Below are 23,677 nucleotides of genomic sequence, written 5' to 3'. Positions count from 1 at the left end.
TGACAGCCAAAAAAAACTTTAAGTCACTGTGTAATTTTTGGGGTCAGAGCTCAGCCAGCCAATTGTGCTGACAGGATTTATTCACACTTCCCTTCAGCAAAAATATTATGAAATGAATGTTTCGGAACATATGTATAGGGGAAAGATAACAAGAATGTGTCGTATTTTACTCCTTATATTGTTAGTTATCTCTGTGTATGGATATGTTCTGGATGGAATTTGCTGTAAATACACTCACATGCTCACATACTCAGATGCACGAACACATCTTGGCAACACCCACTTGTATTTCCAGTTTGACTAGAATTGAGGCTCATTCCTTGTGTCACTCCCTCCCCCCCTGACTGTGTGAGACCATGATGTCTGCTGGAATGATGATGTAGAAGATGTGCACATGCATATTCTTTGTGGCATTAAGTCCCCACTTCACAGAAAGATATAACTTTCCCATTTTATTTTTTTAAATTTGACATTTAATATTTGTCACCTTTTTATATGTGCTATATGTGGGTGGTTACTAAGTTTACTTTTTTGGACTAAAATTTGACCTCAATCATACAGTTGATTTCCATGTGCATATTTTAACATCTTAACAAAGGGACTTGTGGAAAAATACTTGGCAAAAACCTCTTGTAGGGACAGATTTTCGGGTTCCATACCAGTCAAGAAAACAGTGAACACAGAATTATCCGATAAATGATGACTAACTGCTAAGGTATATACTGAGTAACTAAATAACTATGGCCAGGGTAATGAAACACTGGGCCACATGGTTAAATTGAAGTGAAAGGAAAAAAACCTTCAGATTTGTGCCACAGGACAGCCTTTATTGGCAGATGGAGGGACAGTTGCTGTTTTTTGCCTACCCTGACATCATACTTTAACTCATTAAATCATTCATGAAGAGAATATACAGCTTATTTCAAACTGTGACATTTCCTTCAAGCCCTGATGAAGACTGGGAGTGTACCCGCTAAGCCCATCTATTAGGGGCTTTTTTGCATATATATTTGCAAAGTAGTGTGGCTTGGTATTGATCACAGAGAAGAGTACAAGTCTAATCTCTGTCTTATTTCTTGGTTTCTATGGCATGTCCTGGTAGATTCACAGTACTATATGCACATCACGTTATGCAATCTTACTGTGGCTCTTGTGCAACAGAGAGATGCCATGTGAAAGTTCATATTGCACCTTACTTCCACTTATTGATCTTGGCGCCGTTGTAAATTTGGTTTGATATCCCATGATAATACATAGATAATAGAATGTATTAGGTTAGACTTCGGAGTCTTGGTCCAAAGGGTCACTACCTTGACTACCTGCTGTGGACTTTAGTTCTTTAGTTTGCACTGTCACTTAGCAGGTATTAGCAGTATGAGTTTATTCAAACAGACAGTACTTTGACACCACACTGCTTTTTTTCTTCCTCCAAGGTCTATAAAACATACAAATATAGAGTGAGTGAAAAGATAACCAAGTGGAGTCTGCCACTTAGATGTTTTTTTCCTACTGATTTCACATTGAAGTGTCTAGTTGTGTCAGTCTATCTCTACCATTTATTTCATCAGGTAATTTAGTTCTGACATTTTGGTCTTTTTAAGTCAGATCGTTATAAAGAAGTGATCCAGGCTAGTTTTGTTCCTCTGCGCGAATGCTAAAGCCGTCTCTGTCAGACGCATTTTTGTTCTTATTCTTTATTTTAGCATTTGAATTGATACTGGAAGAAAGCAATGTCGCAGTTTGGGTCAAGTTTCAAGTCTCGTAGCGCCCTATGAACTGAATGTTGTAACTTAATATTTCTGACACTCTTAGTGAAAGCTGTGACTCTTGTGGCCTCCAGCTGTATCTCAGAGTCACATTACCTTAGTGAGGGTTCACCACACACGCACACACACAGAAAATTGCTTTTTATTTGTACAGCTAATATTGACAGTTTCCTACTTGGAAGTGTAACAGCAAAGTGCAGTTTTGGAGGCTTTAGGACAATTACTGTCTTGTTGACATTTCACACCCTTTTTGTATCCAGATGTTATGGCTGAGAGGTACCTGTTTCTGTCTCATTTCTCATGGGATTGGCCTTGGTAGGCCCCCCTCATCTTCCCCATTATCAGCTACAGCTGCAGATGGCACAGAGGTACATGACCTGAAGGGCATGTTCAGCGTCTTTCCCGCTTATAGAAAGAGACTATACGATAGGTCTCTGTTCACCCCATCTTTTGTTGGCAGTGTAACAAATCTGTTAGAGTTGAGCAAAATGCGTTGTCTTTCTATATTTGAAACCTCAAACTGTTAAAATGTAAAAATAACTCACATGTGGCAAGGCAGCAGTTTACCCACAGCCTTATTTTCAAAGACATAAGTTAAAGAAGGGCTGTTCCGCTTTTGCAGGAAGAGAAGTGTCAAAGCGTGTACCCTGTGTGTGTGCCATTTTGCTCACTTTTCCTCTCTGTTGCTAAAACAGTATTTGTAAATGCCAGCTCCTCCTATAGCTGCTACTCTTCAGATTTTCTGTCCTCATTGTTTGCATCACTCATGGCATTCATAAAGTATCACCTGATGAAACTTAAGTTGAGTTTTAGCTCTAACTGCTTATTGGTGTCAATACAGAATGATAACCACGAACCATGAAGCTTACAAGCTGCTTTTGACTAGAGTTTTTTTTTTTTTGACTAGAGTTTTTTTTCCACTACCTTTATTTGATAAATTCTTCTAAACAGACAGAAAAATAGATTCTTGAATAGACATTTAGGTATGAGTGCTTTGGGTCTATTCTGTAATCTCAGGCATCAATACAGTTGGAAGCTGACGATTGGGAAATTGATTCTTGAGCCTTAGGATTTTGATTCAGTTAGAGAATTTGAAGAATTCATGCCTACTATTTTCTGTCTTATTACAGCATTATAAACAACCAATGCGTTTGTCCTATGTATAGGTAAAATCAAATCCAATGTAAATCTTCCCCCCATATTTGGACTTGGATCACGAAAACAGTATGCAGTGCTTTGTATTGTCATATTGTCATGTATTTTGGCACATTTTTCCAACTTTTGGGGTAAAAAAGGTAAACTTTCAGTGTTAATAAGTTTTCCACTAAAAACAACTTTTTATCTGTATTAATGCAGCAAAGAATGTTTGCAATGTATTGTATCGATGGAAACTGGAACAATATACTGATGGCACACTCTGCCTTTGTACTGATTTACCTGTATGTATAACATATATCAAACATGGAAGATATTAAGTATTAAACCAAAATGTTCACACAGAGATAAGATCTACCTATCTTAGAACGATTTTCTGTTCTCATTGTACAGCACAGATGACTCCTCTTTAAATTGAGTCTCTTACTCGAAGCAGTTTTACACTTATGTGCTCATTAATGTTCTAAATTTACATTGAAGCAACATTTTATTGCTAAATAAGAGCAGAGCTGACTCTAACTGTTGAGCTTTTTCTCTACCCTTTGGCACAATATCATAATCTTGTGTGTGTGTGGGAATGGCCAAGAGAAGGTCATTAAAGCTGATTATAGCAGACAGATTGATGGAAGTAGTTTACTCATTCCTTCTGAGGACAGGGTGACCAGAGGCACTTGTTACGCAAACCCGGGGTGGGTGAGGGAGAGGATGTCAAGAGTTTACAGAGTCAAGGGCATTTCAACCCACCTAGAAAGGGAACTAGGAATGGCTAGAGAGGAAGGCATGACCTGGGCAAGACATGAAATGAAATGACTGCTTAATGATTCCCAGCCTGTGCTGAGGCAAAAACCATTTTCTACTGCTCCTCTGACAGCTTCTTACATGTTTGGGAGTCAGGAAATAATCAAACAAGTCAGTAGTCCAGTGTGCTTTGACAGGTCAGGGAAATTAAAAGTGGACAAAACCTGCAGAATGCATTTGTCACTGTTGTGTGAAGTGATTACTGTGGTAAGCTATTTAAGGATGGAGTTGCTCTTTGTCCTCTGAAGTGACACCACTGAGAGCCAAAGTGCAGTGCCATGCAACACAGTGGAGATATGCAGGGTTCATTGAGAAGACAGAGAGCAACATAGTGATAGTTCAACAGTCTGTTGCGCCTAGCCTCCATCCAATGAATTTCTTTTATTAGTTGACACTTTGTCTTACACCTACAAAGGTGTGTTCTGATTCAAAGACATGATGTTGTTTTCCTTTATAGATACACGTGTGCCTAGCCCAGTTGTAAGAGTTCTGCATCTGTCTCCATTTTATCACGGTTCACCAGCCTAGCTGCTATGAGCTACACAGACAGGATTAAGTCTGGCGGCATATTTGCTCAGATTACCTGCAGATAGTCATCGTTTTCAACAGTGCACAAATTTGTTTGTGTGTTAAACAGGGACAGCGGTTGCGATCTAAATCCAAGTACCTTCAGCAGTAGAGAGGGGCACTGGCTGAGCCACTCTCCTCCCCCACCCTGACATATACTTAAAGCTCACTGCCAAAGAAAAGCATGTTCAAAGTGACTGGACATGCCCAAATATGCATTTGAAACATTCAGTGATGCCTGTAACCACTAGTTGTGATCTGCCATTAGTAAACAATGGAGAAAAAACATGGTATAGAAAATCACTAATCATTTGTTTTTCTAGTTCATACACAAACCGGTTCAAGAAGGACAGGTAAAACTCCAGGATGGTCATGGGAGTTCTAAAACAGTTGTGAATCACATAAGTTTAAAGAAAGATGTATTTAATTGTAGTCCCATATGGGTGCACATAAATCAATTTGTAGCAATTTAGTGCTAAAGTCCAGTTTTAACATTTTAGCATGTTTTGGAGGTACAAGAAATATCTCTTAGAAAAATAAAGTAGTTGATTGAATCCACATTAGACATAGTGTGTGCTTGTTGAATTCTTATAATGTACAGAGCAGCAGGCATATCAACATAAGTATGTAAGGCAATTTTAGCACACCTTGTAGCCCCTGACAATGGCTGCAGTCCCTGCCATTGGGAGAACTGTTCTAGCGAATTGTCCATATTTCAAGATTGGTGTGAAAAGTCATTTTGGTGGGATTTTTTTTTGCTGTTGTTGTCAAAGAAAAGCTAACATTATGAATGGTTTAGTAGTAAGACTTGTAATTACAAGGCTTGCTTGCTAAAGCTCATATATTTGCACTTTTCTCTTGACCTCTGCTGTGTAATTGTGTAAAAATATTGGTAAGCTCTGCAAGTATTTAGGATGACGTGCAGCTTAAGACATTTGACAATGTAGAGGAGGTGTTTCTCTTATCTCTTCTCATCTTCAGCCATCAGGGTGCTGTGTGTTAAAATGCTTCCTGTTACAAACACGAAAAAACAAGAAAATGTGTTATTATTTGGGTGGGGACGAGTGGCAGTGGCATTTTACACAACTGTATTTTTCCATTTGTATGATAGGTATCGAAGGAACTCCTCTGCTCAGTATCACTTTAGGGGTGGTGCTATTTGTATTGGTACTGTAATCTCTTTATACGTTACCCAGTCCTACATGGATAAATGTACCAATAGTTGACATGTCCTCTCACAACTCCAACTTCAAATATCATATTGTCAGAGAAAACAAGCTGCAGTTTTGTCCATGTCTACGGTAGCCACAACTGATGACAGGTTTGTGTTTGCTTGCCGTAATTAGCAAACACGTCAGACTAATGTCTGTGTTTGTCTCTCTTGTGTTCTTGCACGGCAGCCTTGTTATTAACAGCACAGCTAGCTTGGCATTTCTTCTTTAGGACCACTGCCCACTGTCTCCTCAGTGCTGGGTGCTGTCATAACATGACCGAGCTTCAGGAGGAATGTAGGCTCCTCCACTGTACCTCCCCTGGCACAGGAATACACCTCTGCTTTCTCATTTAGCTCCTTTATATTGCTTAGTTCTTCTTAATGATGGACAAACTGTTTGTGTGGCACAAGAGAGGAATGAATTTTGTGAATGTTGTGTTATTTAAAGTTGAAATGAGAATGGTGTGAAATGGTCAAACAACCAGTTATGGGGGGCATGATAGTCAGAAATTGAAGACTGTGGTATTGAAAAGTGAAATATTGCTATTATGTTCATAATACCATGTCAGTAATGAAAATGCAGGTGTTAAGCCTTTGAATCTTCTGTTTATCTGTCATCTTGTTGTCTTTTCAGACACAGACTTTGAAACTACTACAGCTGTTATAGTTAGTGGCTACAGACTCTCTCTCCACCCCCTACTGTAGGGGGTGGATCATTTATAAATAACACAATAAATAATGATGAATTTTACTGATAGCGTTATTTCCTTGTTGTTGTTGTTGTGTTTTTTTATTTCAAACTTTTTCATAGATATTGCTATAATATTGTCACCATGAATTCTTTTGACAGAGCTGTTTGACCACTGCTAGCTGAATGTGATACCATAACAAACTCTTGTTTTTCTGATATCCTTCAGTTCAGGGAGACAAGGAAAAAGCAAGCATATCTTAGAGACAAAAGGGCGGATAGCAGAGAAATGCCTTTGTCTGCCACAGCTCCACCCCTGGCCTGTAGGTTATGACTATGTCAGTCCTGTCATTGACTGTATCTTTGTACAGCCCCCCATCTTTAAATGATACTATAATGAAATCTGCAATCATAAATCTGAGCTGTATCTCGAGATTTTTAACATTGTTTCGGTCTTTTTCATAAAATGTATTGCTATAGGTGTACGTGTATTTTTGCACCCATTACCTGTAATCTCTTTGTGTTTGACTGCACAGTTACTGTAGCCCGATGGTAATCTCTCTTAAGACTGTCGTAGCCATCTCATTGTGCTGTGTGTTTGACATATGGGGTTATCTGCTACTTAACTCTTTGTCTGTAAGGCATGTGCCCTCTCCAACTGTTACCTAGCCAACCTTCAAGCAGGAGAAGAGCGAGGCAGGAGAGGGTGAGACATAATCACTAAACAATACTTAACAATACTTTTTGTGTGAGACACAGACTTTATTTGAAAACTCTGATTTTCAAATAATAACTCGTTGTCCATCAGCACAGGGCAGCCTAACAGCTTTATATTAATAACGTAATTTATCCCACTATGGCTTCTTCTATTGCTGGCAAGTGTGCTTCAGCAGACTATGCTGTCAGGAGAACGGCTACTGAAGCAAGCAAGGGCGGTTCACAGCAGTGTGGCATTACAGCACAACATTATCCTGAGTGAGGATTACAACAAACAAGTTTTAGATGTTGTTTTTTGAGGGTGTGACAGTCCCTGACATTTTCATTTTAAGGCTGTAAGATGGCCACGTAACACGCTGACATGTAGGTCTCAGCAGGGACAACATAAGACTTAGCAGGTTTGACTTTTGGCAGTCATCAGTAATTAGTATTATGCCATCATGATACTTATGGCTGATGCATCTGTATGTATCATCTGTATCATATTAATGGGACTTTAAGAAACAATAAGGGACCCTGCTTATTAAAATATCACTGTACAGGGCCATTAGCCTTGTACCTTTTCAATACCTGGAAATTAGTGAAGTAAAATGCTGAGTACACATGCTGTGAGGAAATTAGTATTTTAATCATATTTTAATTAGCTGTAATGTCACAAGAAGCTACATGTGTTACGTATTTTAGAAGACTGTATAGTAGAGTGTATGAGGAAACACCTTCAGTTGACAACAGGTCAAACGTTAGGTCCTGTGGTGCATTACTCCATCATATAGGGCTAGTGTGAAATTTCAAAATCTGTTCTTTTTTTAGCTGACCGTTGGTAGAGTAGTTGGTTGCACAACAATGCTGTCTTTGATGAACTCACGCACTCACTCACAGCATTTATTAATCAAACGCGAAACTAACATTACACAGTAATAACACTAAAAACACAATAATATCACAGTAATACTTTCTGAGCTTATTTTATGATACTTAACCCAATTTCAATCCCTTTCAATGCAAACAAATCCTTAAATTTCACAAGAATCATGTCTTCACACTGTGCTTTCATCCCATGGATGTCTCTTAAACTGAGCATAATAAACTTTCTGACCTTCATAACCTCTCACTGTTACATGAACTGCCCAGATATCTGGACTTTGCCTTTGGGTTAAAAGTCTCAGCTTTGAATAGTGTTTCATTTGACCACCACGATAGCTTGCAGTTGCAAGCCTTACCCTCTGCATGTGTATTTTATTAGAATTTCTGTGTTCTTTTGTTACACTTTTTCAAACAAACTATGTTAACAAACTGAGATCTTTGGCAACGTTTAAATACTTGTTTGTGAGCTAATGTTAGTAGCACATCAAAGTTACATAATAATGTGGGCACCACAGGAGAGTTTTTATTCGAATTAATTAAACTTGTCCAGGTGCTTGATCCCTCAAGCCTACTTTTTCTCACATTAATTACATTTCTACCTGTAATTTGGTTTTGATGCTACATGTGAGGCACGTAAGATGCAATTTAGATTAAATCAAGCTTATTTCATGTGTATTGTGTGAAGAGGGTGTAGCAGCTCCTTTTGAGGAGCAGTGATCATCAAAGGTGATTTTTATCATATCGGGCTGTTTGCCATGAACACTAAGATACACCTTTACTAAAGCTTACACTATTTGTGGTTAGTGGTTAAAATTTAATATAAATGCTCTGCTCTTTTGCATTCTTTAAGACAGACATTAGTCTTTATACTGTTATTCATACTGCTGTAACTCATTATTGCAGAGCTGCTCCTCTGATCTCTTTTCTGTCTGCTTCAGAGTTGTTCTGTGTGGGTTTGTTTTAGGTGCTTTGCAATAAGTGCAATGTTAGAATAGTGTTTTCAAAAGGCAGGGAGACCTTGTGTCCTAGAAATGAGGTCACCTTGTTAGGTGGCGGAGCAGGATTAGCTTCTTACACCCCTGGTCCATATGTCTGAGCTGCTGTTACAGCTTAATTTATTGTGATTCTTTTCTTAGTACTGCTCCAATAGAGAGACAGCAACAATGCTCACCAAATATCATTGCCTTTTTGTGCAATTTTCCATTGTCATTATCTCTGTTAGTCACGTCTTTAGAGTAATTAGCAATGCACACATGAGCACAGCCAAGAGCAAACTTTGGTCCGAAGAGTGAAAACCCTCTCACTAAGCTGTCAATACTATGATCCTAGAGACTTAATGGTGTAGCTTATCTGTGAAATGAACTGTCCAGGACAAGAGCTTAAGTCCTTATGATTTACTGTCACCTGCTCTCAGAAGTGATCAAAGTTGTTGTTGAAAATTGTCTCATTGTAAATATTTATTTCTCTGACAGTAGCGATCTTGAAGACAGGGACATCTCAGTCAGCTGAGTCAATTGTAATCATGGTGTAATGTGACTTCAGCCCCTCTCTCCCCCTGTTGTGTGCGTTTGCATTTGCAGATGAGCGTGAAGCAGTACAAAAGAAGACCTTCACCAAATGGGTAAATTCTCACTTGGGCCGAGTGACCTGTCGCATTGGTGACTTGTATACTGACCTGCGTGATGGCCGCATGCTTATCCGCCTCCTGGAAGTGCTCTCAGGAGAACAGCTGGTCAGTATCACACAGAAACCACCCTTCCCTGTCCTATCCCTGACCCAGGCCCTCTGCATGACCCTCACCCTGCATCACAAGTCGGGAGGAAGGAGAAATCATGCACTTCATTTCTTCTTTATTTCAGTGTGACTACTTGCTGTTCTCTTTTTAAATTCCTGTCGTCCTCTCCCCATTGTGTGTGTGTGTGTGTGTGTGTGTTGAAATCACTTTTTTTTTTTTTCCTCAATAATTTCAACTTTTTTTCTCTCCCTGCAGCCAAGGCCCACCAAAGGCCGCATGCGTATCCACTGCCTGGAGAATGTTGACAAAGCCCTGCAGTTTCTCAAGGAGCAGAAAGTCCATCTAGAAAACATGGGCTCACATGACATTGTGGACGGGAATCATCGTCTCACTCTTGGTCTCATCTGGACCATCATCCTTCGCTTCCAGGTAACATTTGGAGTGGCTTTGTGGCGTTCTGCTCATTCCCCTCTCAGCTTTCAAAGAGAGAGTTCGGCTTTGGTACATCAGGTCTCTGCATGTAGCCCAGTTCACCCTTACCCCAAACAGAGGCTAATGCTGCTATTATGACCATTATTTTAGAATTTTGTATAATAAAGTAGTATAATTTTGTATTTTGTGCAATTTTGTATAATATACCAACATGTACTAGATTACATAATGTTTGTGTAAAAATAATGGATATTCATAACTGGATGAATGCTCTGCTGACAGATCCAGGACATCAGTGTGGAGACAGAGGACAACAAGGAGAAAAAATCAGCTAAAGATGCCCTGCTGCTTTGGTGCCAAATGAAAACTGCTGGGTGAGAAAGGAACGGGAGAGGAGAGACAGAAGGAGGGCTTAATCATGCAGGATAAACACTGTGTTAATATATTAAGGATATATTTTGTGTGCTATTCATGGTTTCACTGAAGCTGTTACTGATGACTCTTGCTGTGTTAAGTTAATGATTAATGACCTCTGATCTGGCCTCTGCAGATACCCCAATGTCAACATCCACAACTTCACGACCAGCTGGAGAGACGGTCTGGCGTTCAATGCCATTGTGCACAAACACAGGTCATTGACTTCTTTCTGTACTTGATTTTATCTACTACAACAAAACTGACCCCTGTTAAGCATATACATGGATACAAATAATTTCAACAAGTATTTGATTGTAATCAAAAAGGTGTCCAGTATCTTTACCCTGTCTTTCATCTTTCTTTGCCTACCTGTCGCAATGCTATTACACTTCTCTGGGGTGTTTTTATCCCCGTTTTCTATTTAGGTCTCCTCCTACTCCTCCCATTATTGAAGCAGTCTGAAGAATGGCTAAAAGGATGAAAATAAAATAGGGAGTAAGATGACCCAGATCATAGAAATAATAACCCACTTATTTTCTATGAACAGTCATGCTTGGCAACTCACTTGCACACCCTGCTGGTAATAGTGCCATCAATAGCTAGTGTTAAAAATGAATCTGTGGACTGAAAGCCACACGTGTAGCCTAAACTCCTGAGTCAAATAGGAAAGAGAGCATTTTCATTACAATGAAAGCCTAAGTGATAAAGTGATAAGAGTTATAGAACCATGGGATATTCATGATGCTGTCATTTACATTATCAGACCATTATTCAAACTATGGAAGAGACACCACAACAGGTAGCACAGCATGCATACAGTTTATTATTTCTTCTCTCCATTGTTAAATTACCTGCAACATACTTGGTTGAACCTCACTGAGAAAACAGATATTTTGTCCTTATATTATAGGAATGCCAATTCATGCTTTTTGGTTAAAAACCAAATTTTCACCCATGTAATGACTAAGTAAACTCAAAATGAAAAACATGGTTCAGGCAAGACTAGGCAATAACTGGCAGGAGCATCTTCCCTAATCTGCAGATGGAAAGCCTGTTTTCATGCAGATGACTGTTGCAAATTATTTTTCACTATACTATAAGAAGGTGATGCTATATGTCAGTCTGAATGATATTCTCATTCTTACTGTTCTTCTTTGCTTTTTTTTTTTTTTTTTTTTTAAATTAAAACCATAATTGTCCCCCTGCCTCTGCAGACCCGACCTAATTGAGTTTGACAACCTCAAGAGGTCCAATGCGCACTACAATCTCCAGAATGCTTTCAATGTGGCTGAGAAGGAACTGGGGCTAACCAAGCTGCTGGACCCAGAGGGTGAGTGGGTAAAGCAAAAACCTGAAACATTGCTGCAAGTCGCACCGACGGCCTGACCACTGTCCACTAGGGCATTAGACAGTTGCCTCTTGACCGAAACAGGTTGATGGGTGTTAGGGTATCGCGGATTACTGGTATTAATTTTAGCTTAGACAACACATGACATCACATGTCTGCTTGACTTACACAAAAAAGTAGGTTCCAAGATGGTAACATTTTGCACTTGTTAAACTCCTCAGTCTGGCTCTTTTCAGAGCTAAACCAAGTTGTTTGTGTATGCTGAAGTTTATGGTCTATAGATTACAAAAGGGAAGGAAAGGGAAAAGTTCAGTGGCAGATCGATCATGTCCTTTTTTTTTCCCAGATGTTAATGTTGATCAACCTGATGAAAAATCCATCATTACCTATGTGGCCACCTACTACCATTATTTCTCCAAGATGAAAGCCCTGGCAGTGGAGGGCAAACGAATTGGCAAGGTTAGCTGTGTGTATGTGTATACCTTAACTTGTGAGTAAAACAGTGTGCACGTGTGCATTGAATGTTTGCCCATCAGCTGATTTACAGATCTATCTCGATTGCAGGTCCTGGACTATGCTATTGAGGCTGACCAGCTGATAGAGAAGTATGAGACCCTGGCGTCGGAGCTGCTGCAGTGGATTGAGCAGACTATAGTGACGCTCAATGATCGGCAGCTAGCTAACTCACTGAGTGCTGTGCAGAACCAGCTCCAGGCTTTCAACTCCTACAGGACTGTGGAGAAACCCCCCAAGTGAGTAACAGAAAGTTGCTTTAATATAAGCCAGTGAATGGGCCAATGCTTGATATCCAGTGGGATCCAAGGTGTGAAGCTATACACTATATTAAATAGAGCTGATGTCTGTCTCCACAGATTTACAGAGAAAGGAAACTTGGAGGTTCTCCTTTTCACTATACAGAGCAAAATGAGGGCAAACAACCAGAAAGTCTACATGCCAAGGGAGGGCAAACTGATCTCTGACATCAATAAGGTATCAGCTGCTGCAGAAAGGGATAGAAATAGTTTTCCATCGATATATATTTATATATATGCAAATAACTTATTACCATGGGAAAATTGCAGAAATTGCATCTGTAAGAAAGAAGAATTTCCTCTCGGGGATAAATAAAGGAATTCTGATTCTGAAATAAGAAAACCTTGTTGCGTAATGCAATGTTGCAATGTAATTGTTCGCTTCTTTCTTCGACCACAGGATTATCATCAACTATACAAACAAAATTCTCCCTATTGCATACTGTATGCGATATTGGTATTCTAGTTGCATGAAAAAACTTCCTGTTTTTTCATTGGTGTTTCAGGCCTGGGAGCGTCTGGAGAAGGCAGAGCATGAACGAGAGCTGGCACTGAGAAATGAATTGATTCGCCAGGAAAAGCTAGAGATGCTTGCTGCACGATTTGACCGCAAAGCAGCTATGAGGGAGACATGGCTTAGTGAGAACCAGAGACTGGTGTCCCAGGTAGTAAAAAAATTTGATCAAAAACAGACAAATGTGTGGCTTATAGATGCATTACATTACATTGAATAGTTTTACCATGATAAGTTGATTTTCCTGTGTTATTTAGGACAACTTTGGAACTGACTTGGGAGCAGTGGAAGCTGCCACCCGTAAACACGAGGCCATTGAGACAGACATCGGGGCATATTGGGAGCGTGTGGCTGCTGTTGAGGCTGTTGCCAAGGAGCTGGAAGCAGAGGGGTACCATGATGTGCGACGTATAATTGCAAGGAGGGATAATGTGCTTCGACTCTGGGAATACCTAAAAGAGCTTCTGACTGCGCGCAGAGAGCGACTAAATGCCCATCGTGACCTACAGAGACTGTTTCAGGAGATGCGCTACATCATGGATTGGATGGCTGACATGAAGGTTCTGAGCCACTCAACATAATGCATGCTCACACTATTTTCTTCTTCTTTGCAATCCTGCATTCTGTTGTCTTTGTTTTTAATCAACAAAAAGGAATTTCCTAATCCTTCCAATTACGTTAGTTGTTGCTCACATATGTTCTCGGCAGCTTTAGTGTCTGTACTTATCAGAGGGCCATTAACAGCAGTAATTAGCTTTTTACAGGCCTAGTCTGCGCTGTGTTGCCTGTTGTTGCTCTCTTTACTAAGGTTTGCTGAGGTACACTTAAGTCACTGGGAGTAAGTGCTTTTCTCCATACATTGTCAAATCTTGTGATTCCATTCTCACATGTTAAATTAATTCAATCATTTCTGCAACTCTAAAAATTCTGCTATTGCCGAATTCAACTGCATGATGACCATGGACATGGCATTTTACATTATAGTTGCTGTCAGTGAAACTAATAAGCCAGGTTTCCACTTGACTGGTTCAAATGGTTAAGGAAACAGGCTGTGACATCATCCAGTGTACTAAACTTCCATTTTACATGTTATTAGAACATTTTAATAGAGGTTAAAGTTAACTGTTGTCATTGTCAGGTCTTTGCAGTTGTTGGCTTCACCAATGATTTCACTGTATAGGTTACCTAAATTACCTATATAGCTCCTACCTTAATTTTAGTGTTAAATAAATTTATTGTTTTAGTGCATGTCTGTTTAAAAAGTAGCATGCATGCCTCTCTCCTCAGATGAAATGTTACAAGTGCACAGTAATACCCTTAGAGCTTGGCCTCATCGGCCACCCGCCAGTTTTAAATACTTAGAGGACTATTTTCTGCCTTTGATCTGAAGTTACTATTTGAGGTTCCCTTTGCATTTCTAAATTGAGAGAGTGAGTATAAACATGTTTGAGTACAGTAGGGGTGGAGATCTGTGTTTTGTTTGTCGAGGGTGGAGTTGATTATGACATTAATCCATTTTTTCTGTAATTTTCAGCTTGAATCATGCTGTTAATGTCACCATGACTCAGTCACCTGTTACCGTATAATTACAGTGTTTGCACACAGTTATCTGTTTGTAGCCCGATTTCCTGTTGTCATTTAAGATTAGAAGAATTTTCTGGCATTTGAGCAAGGCTTCGGCTCCCTCTGTGTTCAGGTTGATGGTTTCAAGCTGTTGTCAGCTGCTATTTTTGGCTTTTAGTCATTTATAATGTCACGAAATGAAAGGTATTCAGTTTTTTGTTTTTTTGAATATGAATTAACCAAATACTCTACTGGACTGTTTCAGGGTCGCTTGCAGTCTCAAGACAGCGGCAAACATTTGCATGACGTGTTAGACCTGCTGCAGAAACATACTCTGGTAGAGGCTGACACTTCCGCTCAGGCAGAAAGGATCAAGGCAGTGCAGGGAGCTGCACAGCGCTTCACCTCCTATGAACAGGGTGAATCTTCAAACATGTTTTAACACAGGCAGCTTTAGTCTGACCCATTTGTGTACAATATTTTAAGAACGTGTATTCTCTTTTCTAATTGCTAGCCTACAAACCTTGTGAGCCGGGACTAGTTAGTGAGAAGGTTGACCTACTGGGTCAAGCTTACGAGGAGCTTGGTCAGCTTGCTGGGCAACGCAGAGAGCGCCTAGAGGACTCCCGCCGCCTGTGGCAGTTCCTGTGGGATCTTGGAGAGGAGGCAGCCTGGATCAGAGAACAGGAGCAGATCCTGGCCAGTGGAGACTGTGGCCGTGACCTCACTTCTGCCCTTCACCTACTCAGTAAACACGAGGCTTTCAGGGATGAAATGGCAGCCCGCTATGGCCCCCTGAGTAACAGCATTGCTGCCGGAGAAGCTTTGATTAAGGAGGGACACTTTGGAGCCCCACAAGTCACAGAGAGGATTCAAGATATTCGTGCCCAGTGGACACATCTGGAGGAGGTGCGTGATGATGATTCTTTGTGTTTATTTACATGATGAATAGAAAGACATAAAGCTACTTTCTCTAAATATTGTTTGTTTTATTTATTTTTTTTCATTCTTGTTTTCCCTGCTACCCAGACCACTAAGCTCAGAGAACAGAGTCTTAAGGAAGCAGTGGCCCTGCACCAATTTCAAACCGATGCCAATGACATGGAGGCATGGATTATGGAGACACTTAGACAAGTGTCCAGTCAGGAGGTAGGCCACGATGAGTTCTCCACCCAAACTCTAGCTCGCAAGCAGAGGGAGATAGAGGAGGAGATCCAGAGCCACCATCCCCTCATCGACTCCCTGCATGAGCAGGTCCAAGCACTGCCACAGGCCTATGTGCATGTCCCAGAGGTATGTGCACTTTGTTTTTCATATTTCTTCAATGATGACATGCTGTTTGTAGTACTAAATTATTGTTTATCACTGACTGCAGGTGGATGGCCGCCTACCTGCTATTGAGCAGCGCTATGAAGAACTGGAGTCTCTGTCAGCAGGTCGGCGCCAGGCTCTGGAGGGTGCCTTGGCCCTGTACCGCATGTTTAGTGAAGCTGGTGCCTGTCTGCTCTGGGTGGAGGAAAAGGAGCAGTGGTTACACGGCATGGAGATCCCCACTAAACTGGAGGACTTAGAGGTGGTGCAGCAGAGGTTAGTCTGGGCATAAGAGGGGCAATGGGTGAATATTAATATGAAAGATTTAATTTAGAAGAAACCTGATGATAGCTGAATTCTTATCCCTCATATTGATGTGGGATATGCAGCAATATACAGCAAAAGAGTCATTTTGTAGCTCAAGTGTTTTTCTTCAAAGTACACATAATGTCACTCTTTTTCTTGCATGTTCTTTTGTTATCTGTAGAAATATACTGGTTATGTTAGATGAGACTTTTCAGATTGTGTGCATTGAGCTGGTCTATTATTTATGGCGGCAGATTTGAGACACTGGAACCTGAGATGAACAACCTAAGTACTCGTGTCACTGACGTGAACCAGGTGGCCGAACAGCTGCTGAGCTCCGACAACTGTAACAAAGACCAAATCCACCAGACACGAGACCAACTGAACAACAGGTCAGAGCTAAAATATAAGGTCTAGTAAAACCCAATACTTTTAGCGTTATTTTTAGTGTTTATATCCTAAATATTACATATGTTGTGGTCCGTAGATGGAAGGAGTTTGAGCAACTGGCTGGTCAAAAGAAACAAAGCCTAGAGTCTGCTCTTAACATTCAGAATTACCACTTGGAGTGTAATGAGATTCAAACTTGGATGAAGGAAAAGACCAAGGTGATTGAATCTACTCAGAGCCTGGGCAATGACCTGGCTGGGGTGATGGCACTGCAACGAAAGCTCACTGGCATGGAGAGGGACCTGGAGGCCATTCAGGTATGGAGAGGTCACATACTTGAGGGGTGGGAAGGATGGGAGCAGAGTAGACTGTGCAATAAATAATTGTAAATTAATAGTAGGGTTATTTTGGGCTTCATGTTGAGGTATCTTGTCATCACTTCTGCATTTCAATAATTTTTGTGTCCTTTCAGGGCAAATTAGATGACCTGAGAAACGAGGCAGAAAAGCTGGCTAAGGAACATCCAGATCAGGCTGGAGAGATCCAAGGTCGCTTGGCAGAGATTCAAGAAGTGTGGGAGGAGTTGAACGCCACCATGAAGCGCCGTGAAGAGTCATTGGGTGAAGCCAGCAAGCTTCAGGGCTTCCTTAGGGATCTGGATGACTTCCAGTCGTGGCTTTCCCGCACCCAGACAGCCGTTGCCTCAGAAGACATTCCTACCTCTCTTCCTGAGGCTGAGAATTTGCTAGCCCAGCACGAGAGTATTAAGAATGAGGTGGATAACTATAAGGAGGACTATGAGAAGATGCGGGCAGTTGGTGAGGAGGTGACCCAAGGTCAGACAGATGCCCAATACATGTTCTTGGCCCAAAGGCTCCAGGCACTGGACACTGGCTGGCATGAGTTGCGTCGCATGTGGGAGAACCGCCATAGTCTTTTGGCCCAAGCCTTCGACTTCCAGACTTTCTTGAGAGATGCAAAGCAGGCAGAGGCTTTCCTCAACAGCCAGGTTAGAAAAATACACTATGGAACTGAAGCCTGTGCCAGAGAACTTTGGCCTCTTTGAAACAAAAATCATGTATCAGCGTCAAGCATTGCTGGCAGAGTCCACAGTCTAAAAGTCACTGCCAAATTCAAAGCCAAATTACTGTGTTTACCGGAAAGACCAAACAATACTCTATAATTTAAGTGAATGACATGGTCTTCAAGTAGTGAAGACAAATAAATCTAATAATAATAGTTGAATAAAACAAGGGAGTATATTTGTATCTTATTCAAATTTTGAATTAGTCAAAATCAAAAAAAAAGGAAAAAATCATTGAAATTATGTAAGAAATATTAAACATAACATTCCTTTCCTGTCTGTGTAGGAGTATGTGCTGTCCCACACAGAGATGCCCACCAGTCTTCAAGGAGCAGAGGAGGCCATTAAGAAGCATGAAGATTTCCTCACGACAACAGAGGCCAGTGAGGAGAAGATTACTGGTGTGGTGGAGGCTGGACGGCGCCTCATTAATGACTGTAATGCAAACTCTGATAAGATTCAAGAGAAAGTTGACTCCATCCAGGAAAGGTTAGAGCACAAGTAACAGAAGGGAAAAAGCCCTTTTTATTGCAAGTTTTTCTTTTGCATTTGATGTTTGAAGAATGGCTCATTTAGTTTTCACTTTCTCCAGGCATCTTAAGAATAAGATGGCTGCAAATGAATTACTGACAAAGCTTAAGGATAACCGTGAACTTCAGCACTTCCTCCAAGATGGACAGGAGGTAAAACATAATTCTGAATGAAATAATAACATAAAGAATAAATAAGTTAAGATGCTTTAGAGATAAATATGTGAAAGTCACTTGATGTTATGATTAGAAATGCCTTCTTTAACCAGAGGAAAAGCTAACGAATGTGTGTTAATCACTGGTATGACACTTTATATTTTTTAATAATATTAAAAATAATGTTTATTCAATAATGAATTCTTTTTACCGTAGCTCACATTGTGGATCAATGAGAAGATGCTGACAGCACAGGACATGTCTTATGATGAGGCCAGAAATCTGCACAGCAAGTGGCAGAAACACCAGGCCTTCATGGCAGAGTTGGCCTCCAACAAGGACTGGCTGGACAAGATTGATAAGGTGTGGCCTTATTGATAATCGTCATTAATGAGAAAACACATACTGAGAGAAAGATTGTTTATTCTTACTTGTTGCAGTACTTATACATCCGTACATCTGTCTGTCGGTGGGACTGTTGATGAGTAGCTGACCAGTAAGGCTTGACTAAATCAAACCTCGTCCGTGTTTCCTGTCTCCAACAGGAGGGTCAGGCGCTGGTGGCTGAGAAGCCGGAGCTGAAGCCTGTTGTTCAGCAGACCCTGGAGGACCTACAGCGCCAGTGGGAGGAGCTGGAGGGAACGACCCGCACCAAGGCCCAGTGCTTGTTCGATGCTAACCGGGCAGAGCTCTTCACACAGAGCTGCTCAGCTCTGGATGTCTGGCTGAAAAATATTGAGAGTCAACTGCAAAGCGATGACTATGGCAAAGATTTGACCAGTGTCAACATCCTGCTCAAGAAGCACCAGGTATACCACAGTGTGCAAGCAAAGCACAGTCTTTGATGTCAAGAAATAGTGTTAGACAGCTTTGATATAGTATGCAAAAAACATAATGTATTAAGAAAGCCTTTTAAAATATGCTTAAACAAAAACTATGTACTGTAATTAAAGAATTTAATCTGCACTGAAAATGTGCTGAGCTGAGTGCATGTGTTAGAACTGGCCAAATCTGTTTATAGGAGATTACTTATGTTGTATCTTTCATGTTTGTGCTGTCCTTGTATAGATGCTGGAGCACCAGATGGAGGTCAGAGAGAAGGAGGTGCAATCCCTCCAGTCCCAGGCTCTGGCACTGTCCCAGGAGGACGCTGGACTCGCCGAGGTAGATGGTCAGCAAAGGCGTGTCACTGACACCTTCTCCAACCTTCAGGACCCTCTCAATCTGAGGAGACAGAAACTACTCAACTCAAAAGAAGCACATCAGTTCAACAGAGATCTGGAGGACGAAATTGTGAGTCAGCTTACCTGACAAACTACAGTATATCAGTTGGATATAGACACATGGCATGAGTAAGTGTTTCTGCTGTATCCTGTTTGTCTAATGCTCATGTTTTATTCATTCAAATGTTTTCCTCTCAGCTATGGGTTAAAGAGAGGATGCCCCTGGCAACCTCCACAGACCATGGGAAAGACCTGCCCACTGTACAGCTGCTCATCAAAAAGAACCAGGTATGTCCATAGAAAATCATTTTTTTAACATGCAACAGTGAAATGATTACTTATTACTCCTTTGTGTTACAATGTAGTAATGCAGTGCAATTAAAAGAAGGATAGTGACTTGCACTCACGTAAATTATTAAACACCCTCACTGTATGTTGACTCAACAGCAAATGAGAGGCGCAGAAAGTGCCTGCTCACCTTCTTTATTTATGAATTAGACATTGCAGAAGGAGATCCAGGGACACCAGCCTCGTATTGATGATATCCATAAAAGAGGCAAGACCCAGAGTCAGGTAGATGGTGAGAGACAGTCTGTCCTTGAGGAGCGCCTTGTTGAGCTGCGGGACCTCTGGGACCAGCTGATCGCAGAGACAGACAAGCGGCATGCCCGTTTAATAGAAGCCAATCGCGCCCAGCAGTTTTATGCTGATGCGGCTGAGGCAGAGGCCTGGATGGGAGAGCAAGAGCTGCACATGATGTCGGAGGAAAAAGCCAAGGTAAGACGATACAAAATGAGACGTAGAATTGCTTTCAGTGCAGCTCCGTCACAATCACTGGTCTCGAGAAAATTTGATAATTTTCTGTTCATCTCCCAGGATGAGCAAAGTGCACTCGTGATGGTCAAGAAGCACCAGACTTTGGAGCAGGCACTGGAAGACTACGCCCAAACCATTCACCAGCTATCCAATAGCAGCCGCCTCATGGTCACCAGTGAGCATCCAGAGAGGTGAGAACCCACAATAAGACCTGATTGTTCAAGTGCTGACCATGACAATATTGTAGACGCACAACGATTGATCTGTCTTGCTGTCATTTTTATGTAAACAGTGAGAGAATCACCTTACGACAAGCCCAAGTTGACAAGTTGTATGCCGGGTTGAAAGATCTCGCTGAGGAGCGTCGTGGGCGGCTTCAGGAGAGGCTACGGCTGACCCAGCTGAAGCGGGAGGTGGATGACCTGGAACAGTGGATCGCTGAGAGGGAGGTGGTTGCTGGCTCCCATGAACTGGGACAAGACTATGAACATGTCACAGTGAGTTTTTTTTTTTTTTATGCACGCACACGCTTTGGAGACCCTGAGGCTCAGGGAAATTTAGCTGAACTAATTGTTCCTCACTTTTGTCCTGATTTTTTTCCGTTCTGTTCAGATGCTGAGGGACAAGTTCCGTGAGTTTGCCCGTGACACCAGCACCATCGGCCAAGAGCGTGTAGATGGTGTAAATGGGCTGGCAGATGACCTGATTGAGTCGGGTCATCCTGAGAATGCCAGTGTGGCTGAATGGAAGGACGGGTTAAATGAGGCTTGGGCTGATCTGCTGGAGCTGATTGACACACGCACACAGATGTTGGCGGCCTCTTATGAGTTGCACCGCTTCCATCAGGATGCCATGGAGATTCTTGGACGTGTTAAGGAGAAGAGGGAGGGGCTGCCCTCTGACCTAGGCCGAGACCTGAACACTGTTCAGCATCTACACAGACAGCACAACACTTTCGAAAATGACATCCAGGCCCTCAGTGGACAGGTCCGCTATCTGCTAATTAAGAGATCTCATGTGAGAGTCCCAGAGAGCCATGTGAAAACTGAATACTCCTTCTTTCCCTTTGGCCTCCCAGGTGAATCAGGTGCAAGACGACGCAGCACGACTGCAGAAGGCCTATGCTGGGGAGAAAGCTGATGACATTCACAGGAGTGAGCATGCTGTGACTTCTGCTTGGGAGGGCCTGCTCGAGGCTGGTCAGGCCCGCAGGCTCCTCCTGCTGGACACCGTGGAGAAGTTCCGCTTCTTCAACATGGTCCGAGACCTCATGCTCTGGATGGATGGTGTAAACCTGCAGATTGATGCGCATGACAGCCCTAGGTGAATGTAATTTTATGCTTAATTTTTCTAATTGTCATAATGAACGCTATTATAATGAGTGCTATATATTTAAATCTCATCTCTCTCTCCTCACTGTTGTTCCAGGGATGTATCCTCTGCTGGGTTGGTCATTGCCAATCATCAGGACATCAAATCAGAAATTGAGACCAGAGCAGACAGCTTTACTGCCTGTATTGACATGGGAAATACACTCATCAATAATAATCACTATGCAGCTGATGAGGTACTGGTCTCTTTCATTTGTTCTACAGGAAACAGCTCCGGGTGAAAAGGGAATATACTTAAAAGCTTATTCTGGATTATTACTTAAAGGCAGTTTTTTTCATGGAGCATTTCATCACTGAATGATCCTCGATTCACAGATCCGAGAGAAACTGACTCAGCTCCAGGAAAAGAGAGACAAGATCAACAAAAAGTGGCAAGACAAGATGGACCATTTACAAATAGGTGCGGGTGCTTGACATGTTTTAGCATGTGTGTAACAGTGCATTTAATCTGATAGTGCCGTGGCAAGATAAAACATGGTGGATATGTTGGTGTGGAAATGTTGCTCTAGGGTAAAGGTAGCAGATAGAATACAAACAGATATATCCATTTTGAAGATCTGTTAGCTGCATATTTTCACTGGCAAACAGCACAATGCTTTTTGGTTTGTCTGAGTACATTTTTATATGTATTCAGACACACACACACTCACCAAAGCAGTGATCTTTTTGAACTCAGTGAAAACTTTTTTAATTTTTTCTGACCCTAGTGTTATTGTTGATCTGAAAGGTCCACAATTGTGTGAGTCATTCAGTGTGCACCTGAGCCACTATCAGTAGTTCAGTAGTTTCTGATGCTGATTATACTGTATTTCTGAATGTGTCCCTCTGTCTTGTGCTCCGTTTCTCTGCATCTCAGTGCTGGAGGTACTGCAGTTTGGACGCGATGCCTACGTGGCAGAGTCTTGGTTGGCAGGGCAAGAACCTCTCGTGCGAGCAGCAGAGTTGGGCACAAATGTGGATGAGGTAGAGAGCCTAATTAAGCGCCATGAGGCCTTTGAGAAACTTGCTGCAGCCTGGGAAGACCGCTTTACACTGCTGGAGAAACTCACTACTGTAAGTAGAGGGTTGAATTAAATCACAAAATCTTAGTGATGGATGGCAACCACTGATTGTAGGTACTAATTTTTCTTCAGGTGTTAAGTTTAGATAGTGTTACTGAATACCCATTTTTCAGCTTGAGGAGCAGGAGATGCAGAGGAGGCGAGAGGAAGAGGAGAGAGCACGGCGACCCCCTACACCGTCCCCAGCAGAAGAAGTGTCACAATCCGAGACAGAGAATCACCTTCATGATTCTGCAGCCAGGTAAACCAAAGGGAGACTTGATACAATCAACAGAAATACTTTATTTTCTATGATAACATGCTTCTCCTCACCCTCAAACACAGGACCAGCCTGGACCAGACCACACTCAATCAGCCCGTGTCAGTGAATGGAGTACACAGCGACAATGACACATCACAGGTGAGACATGTTTTCTGGATCCAACTGCATCAAGTGTGTTACAGTGTCTCTGCTTTCTGGTGTAATCTGTGGTGAACAAATTTTTATGAGGTTTCCAGTATCTTTTTTTTTTTTCTAGCATGTGATGTCCTGTAATGTCTTTTCCTTATTGCCTTGTCTCATTCTATATATGACAAGTATATTCACTCTTCCTCTCAGTCTATTCAAGAAGTTTAACTGAAGAAGAGAATTGAAAAATAAGATTAAAGAATTTATGATGTTATGAAATCTTCAGATGCAATATTATAATCCAGAAAAACATTCAGTCCAAACCTGTAAGTATGTATATAATACGTAGTGTAGCTGCATGTGAGTGTGTGTCCTTGTCTGTCTGTTCTCCTCCAATTCACAGTGTTGTTTCAGTACATACTACTTTATCAT

General features: G+C 41.5%; 1 protein-coding gene across 4 annotated transcripts in view; it reads left to right on the top strand.

Moving 5' to 3' along the window:
• LOC124070706 (spectrin beta chain, non-erythrocytic 1) overlaps nt 1–23,677 on the top strand; it is a 48,374-nt gene that overhangs the window by 18,251 nt on the left and 6,446 nt on the right. For all 4 annotated transcript variants that reach the window (XM_046410859.1, XM_046410856.1, XM_046410857.1 and 1 more), the window contains 33 exons: nt 9,349–9,500; nt 9,759–9,932; nt 10,218–10,309; nt 10,486–10,566; nt 11,567–11,682; nt 12,047–12,159; nt 12,265–12,452; nt 12,573–12,690; nt 13,019–13,177; nt 13,284–13,586; nt 14,855–15,008; nt 15,104–15,498; nt 15,619–15,882; nt 15,965–16,176; nt 16,461–16,598; nt 16,694–16,913; nt 17,069–17,605; nt 17,967–18,169; nt 18,273–18,363; nt 18,583–18,729; nt 18,912–19,175; nt 19,435–19,659; nt 19,788–19,877; nt 20,088–20,366; nt 20,466–20,596; nt 20,698–20,902; nt 21,018–21,392; nt 21,484–21,728; nt 21,834–21,972; nt 22,112–22,196; nt 22,653–22,849; nt 22,971–23,098; nt 23,182–23,257. In XM_046410859.1, coding sequence (XP_046266815.1) covers nt 9,349–9,500; nt 9,759–9,932; nt 10,218–10,309; nt 10,486–10,566; nt 11,567–11,682; nt 12,047–12,159; nt 12,265–12,452; nt 12,573–12,690; nt 13,019–13,177; nt 13,284–13,586; nt 14,855–15,008; nt 15,104–15,498; nt 15,619–15,882; nt 15,965–16,176; nt 16,461–16,598; nt 16,694–16,913; nt 17,069–17,605; nt 17,967–18,169; nt 18,273–18,363; nt 18,583–18,729; nt 18,912–19,175; nt 19,435–19,659; nt 19,788–19,877; nt 20,088–20,366; nt 20,466–20,596; nt 20,698–20,902; nt 21,018–21,392; nt 21,484–21,728; nt 21,834–21,972; nt 22,112–22,196; nt 22,653–22,849; nt 22,971–23,098; nt 23,182–23,257 — 6,296 coding nt within the window. The remainder of the gene's footprint in view (nt 1–9,348; nt 9,501–9,758; nt 9,933–10,217; nt 10,310–10,485; nt 10,567–11,566; nt 11,683–12,046; nt 12,160–12,264; nt 12,453–12,572; nt 12,691–13,018; nt 13,178–13,283; nt 13,587–14,854; nt 15,009–15,103; nt 15,499–15,618; nt 15,883–15,964; nt 16,177–16,460; nt 16,599–16,693; nt 16,914–17,068; nt 17,606–17,966; nt 18,170–18,272; nt 18,364–18,582; nt 18,730–18,911; nt 19,176–19,434; nt 19,660–19,787; nt 19,878–20,087; nt 20,367–20,465; nt 20,597–20,697; nt 20,903–21,017; nt 21,393–21,483; nt 21,729–21,833; nt 21,973–22,111; nt 22,197–22,652; nt 22,850–22,970; nt 23,099–23,181; nt 23,258–23,677) is intronic.

Source organism: Scatophagus argus, chromosome 14, assembly GCF_020382885.2.
Source record: "Scatophagus argus isolate fScaArg1 chromosome 14, fScaArg1.pri, whole genome shotgun sequence".
NCBI classification, from domain to species: Eukaryota; Metazoa; Chordata; class Actinopteri; family Scatophagidae; genus Scatophagus; species Scatophagus argus.
The sequence above is the reverse complement of the archived record's forward strand: the minus strand, read 5'-3'. Positions and strand labels throughout refer to the sequence as shown.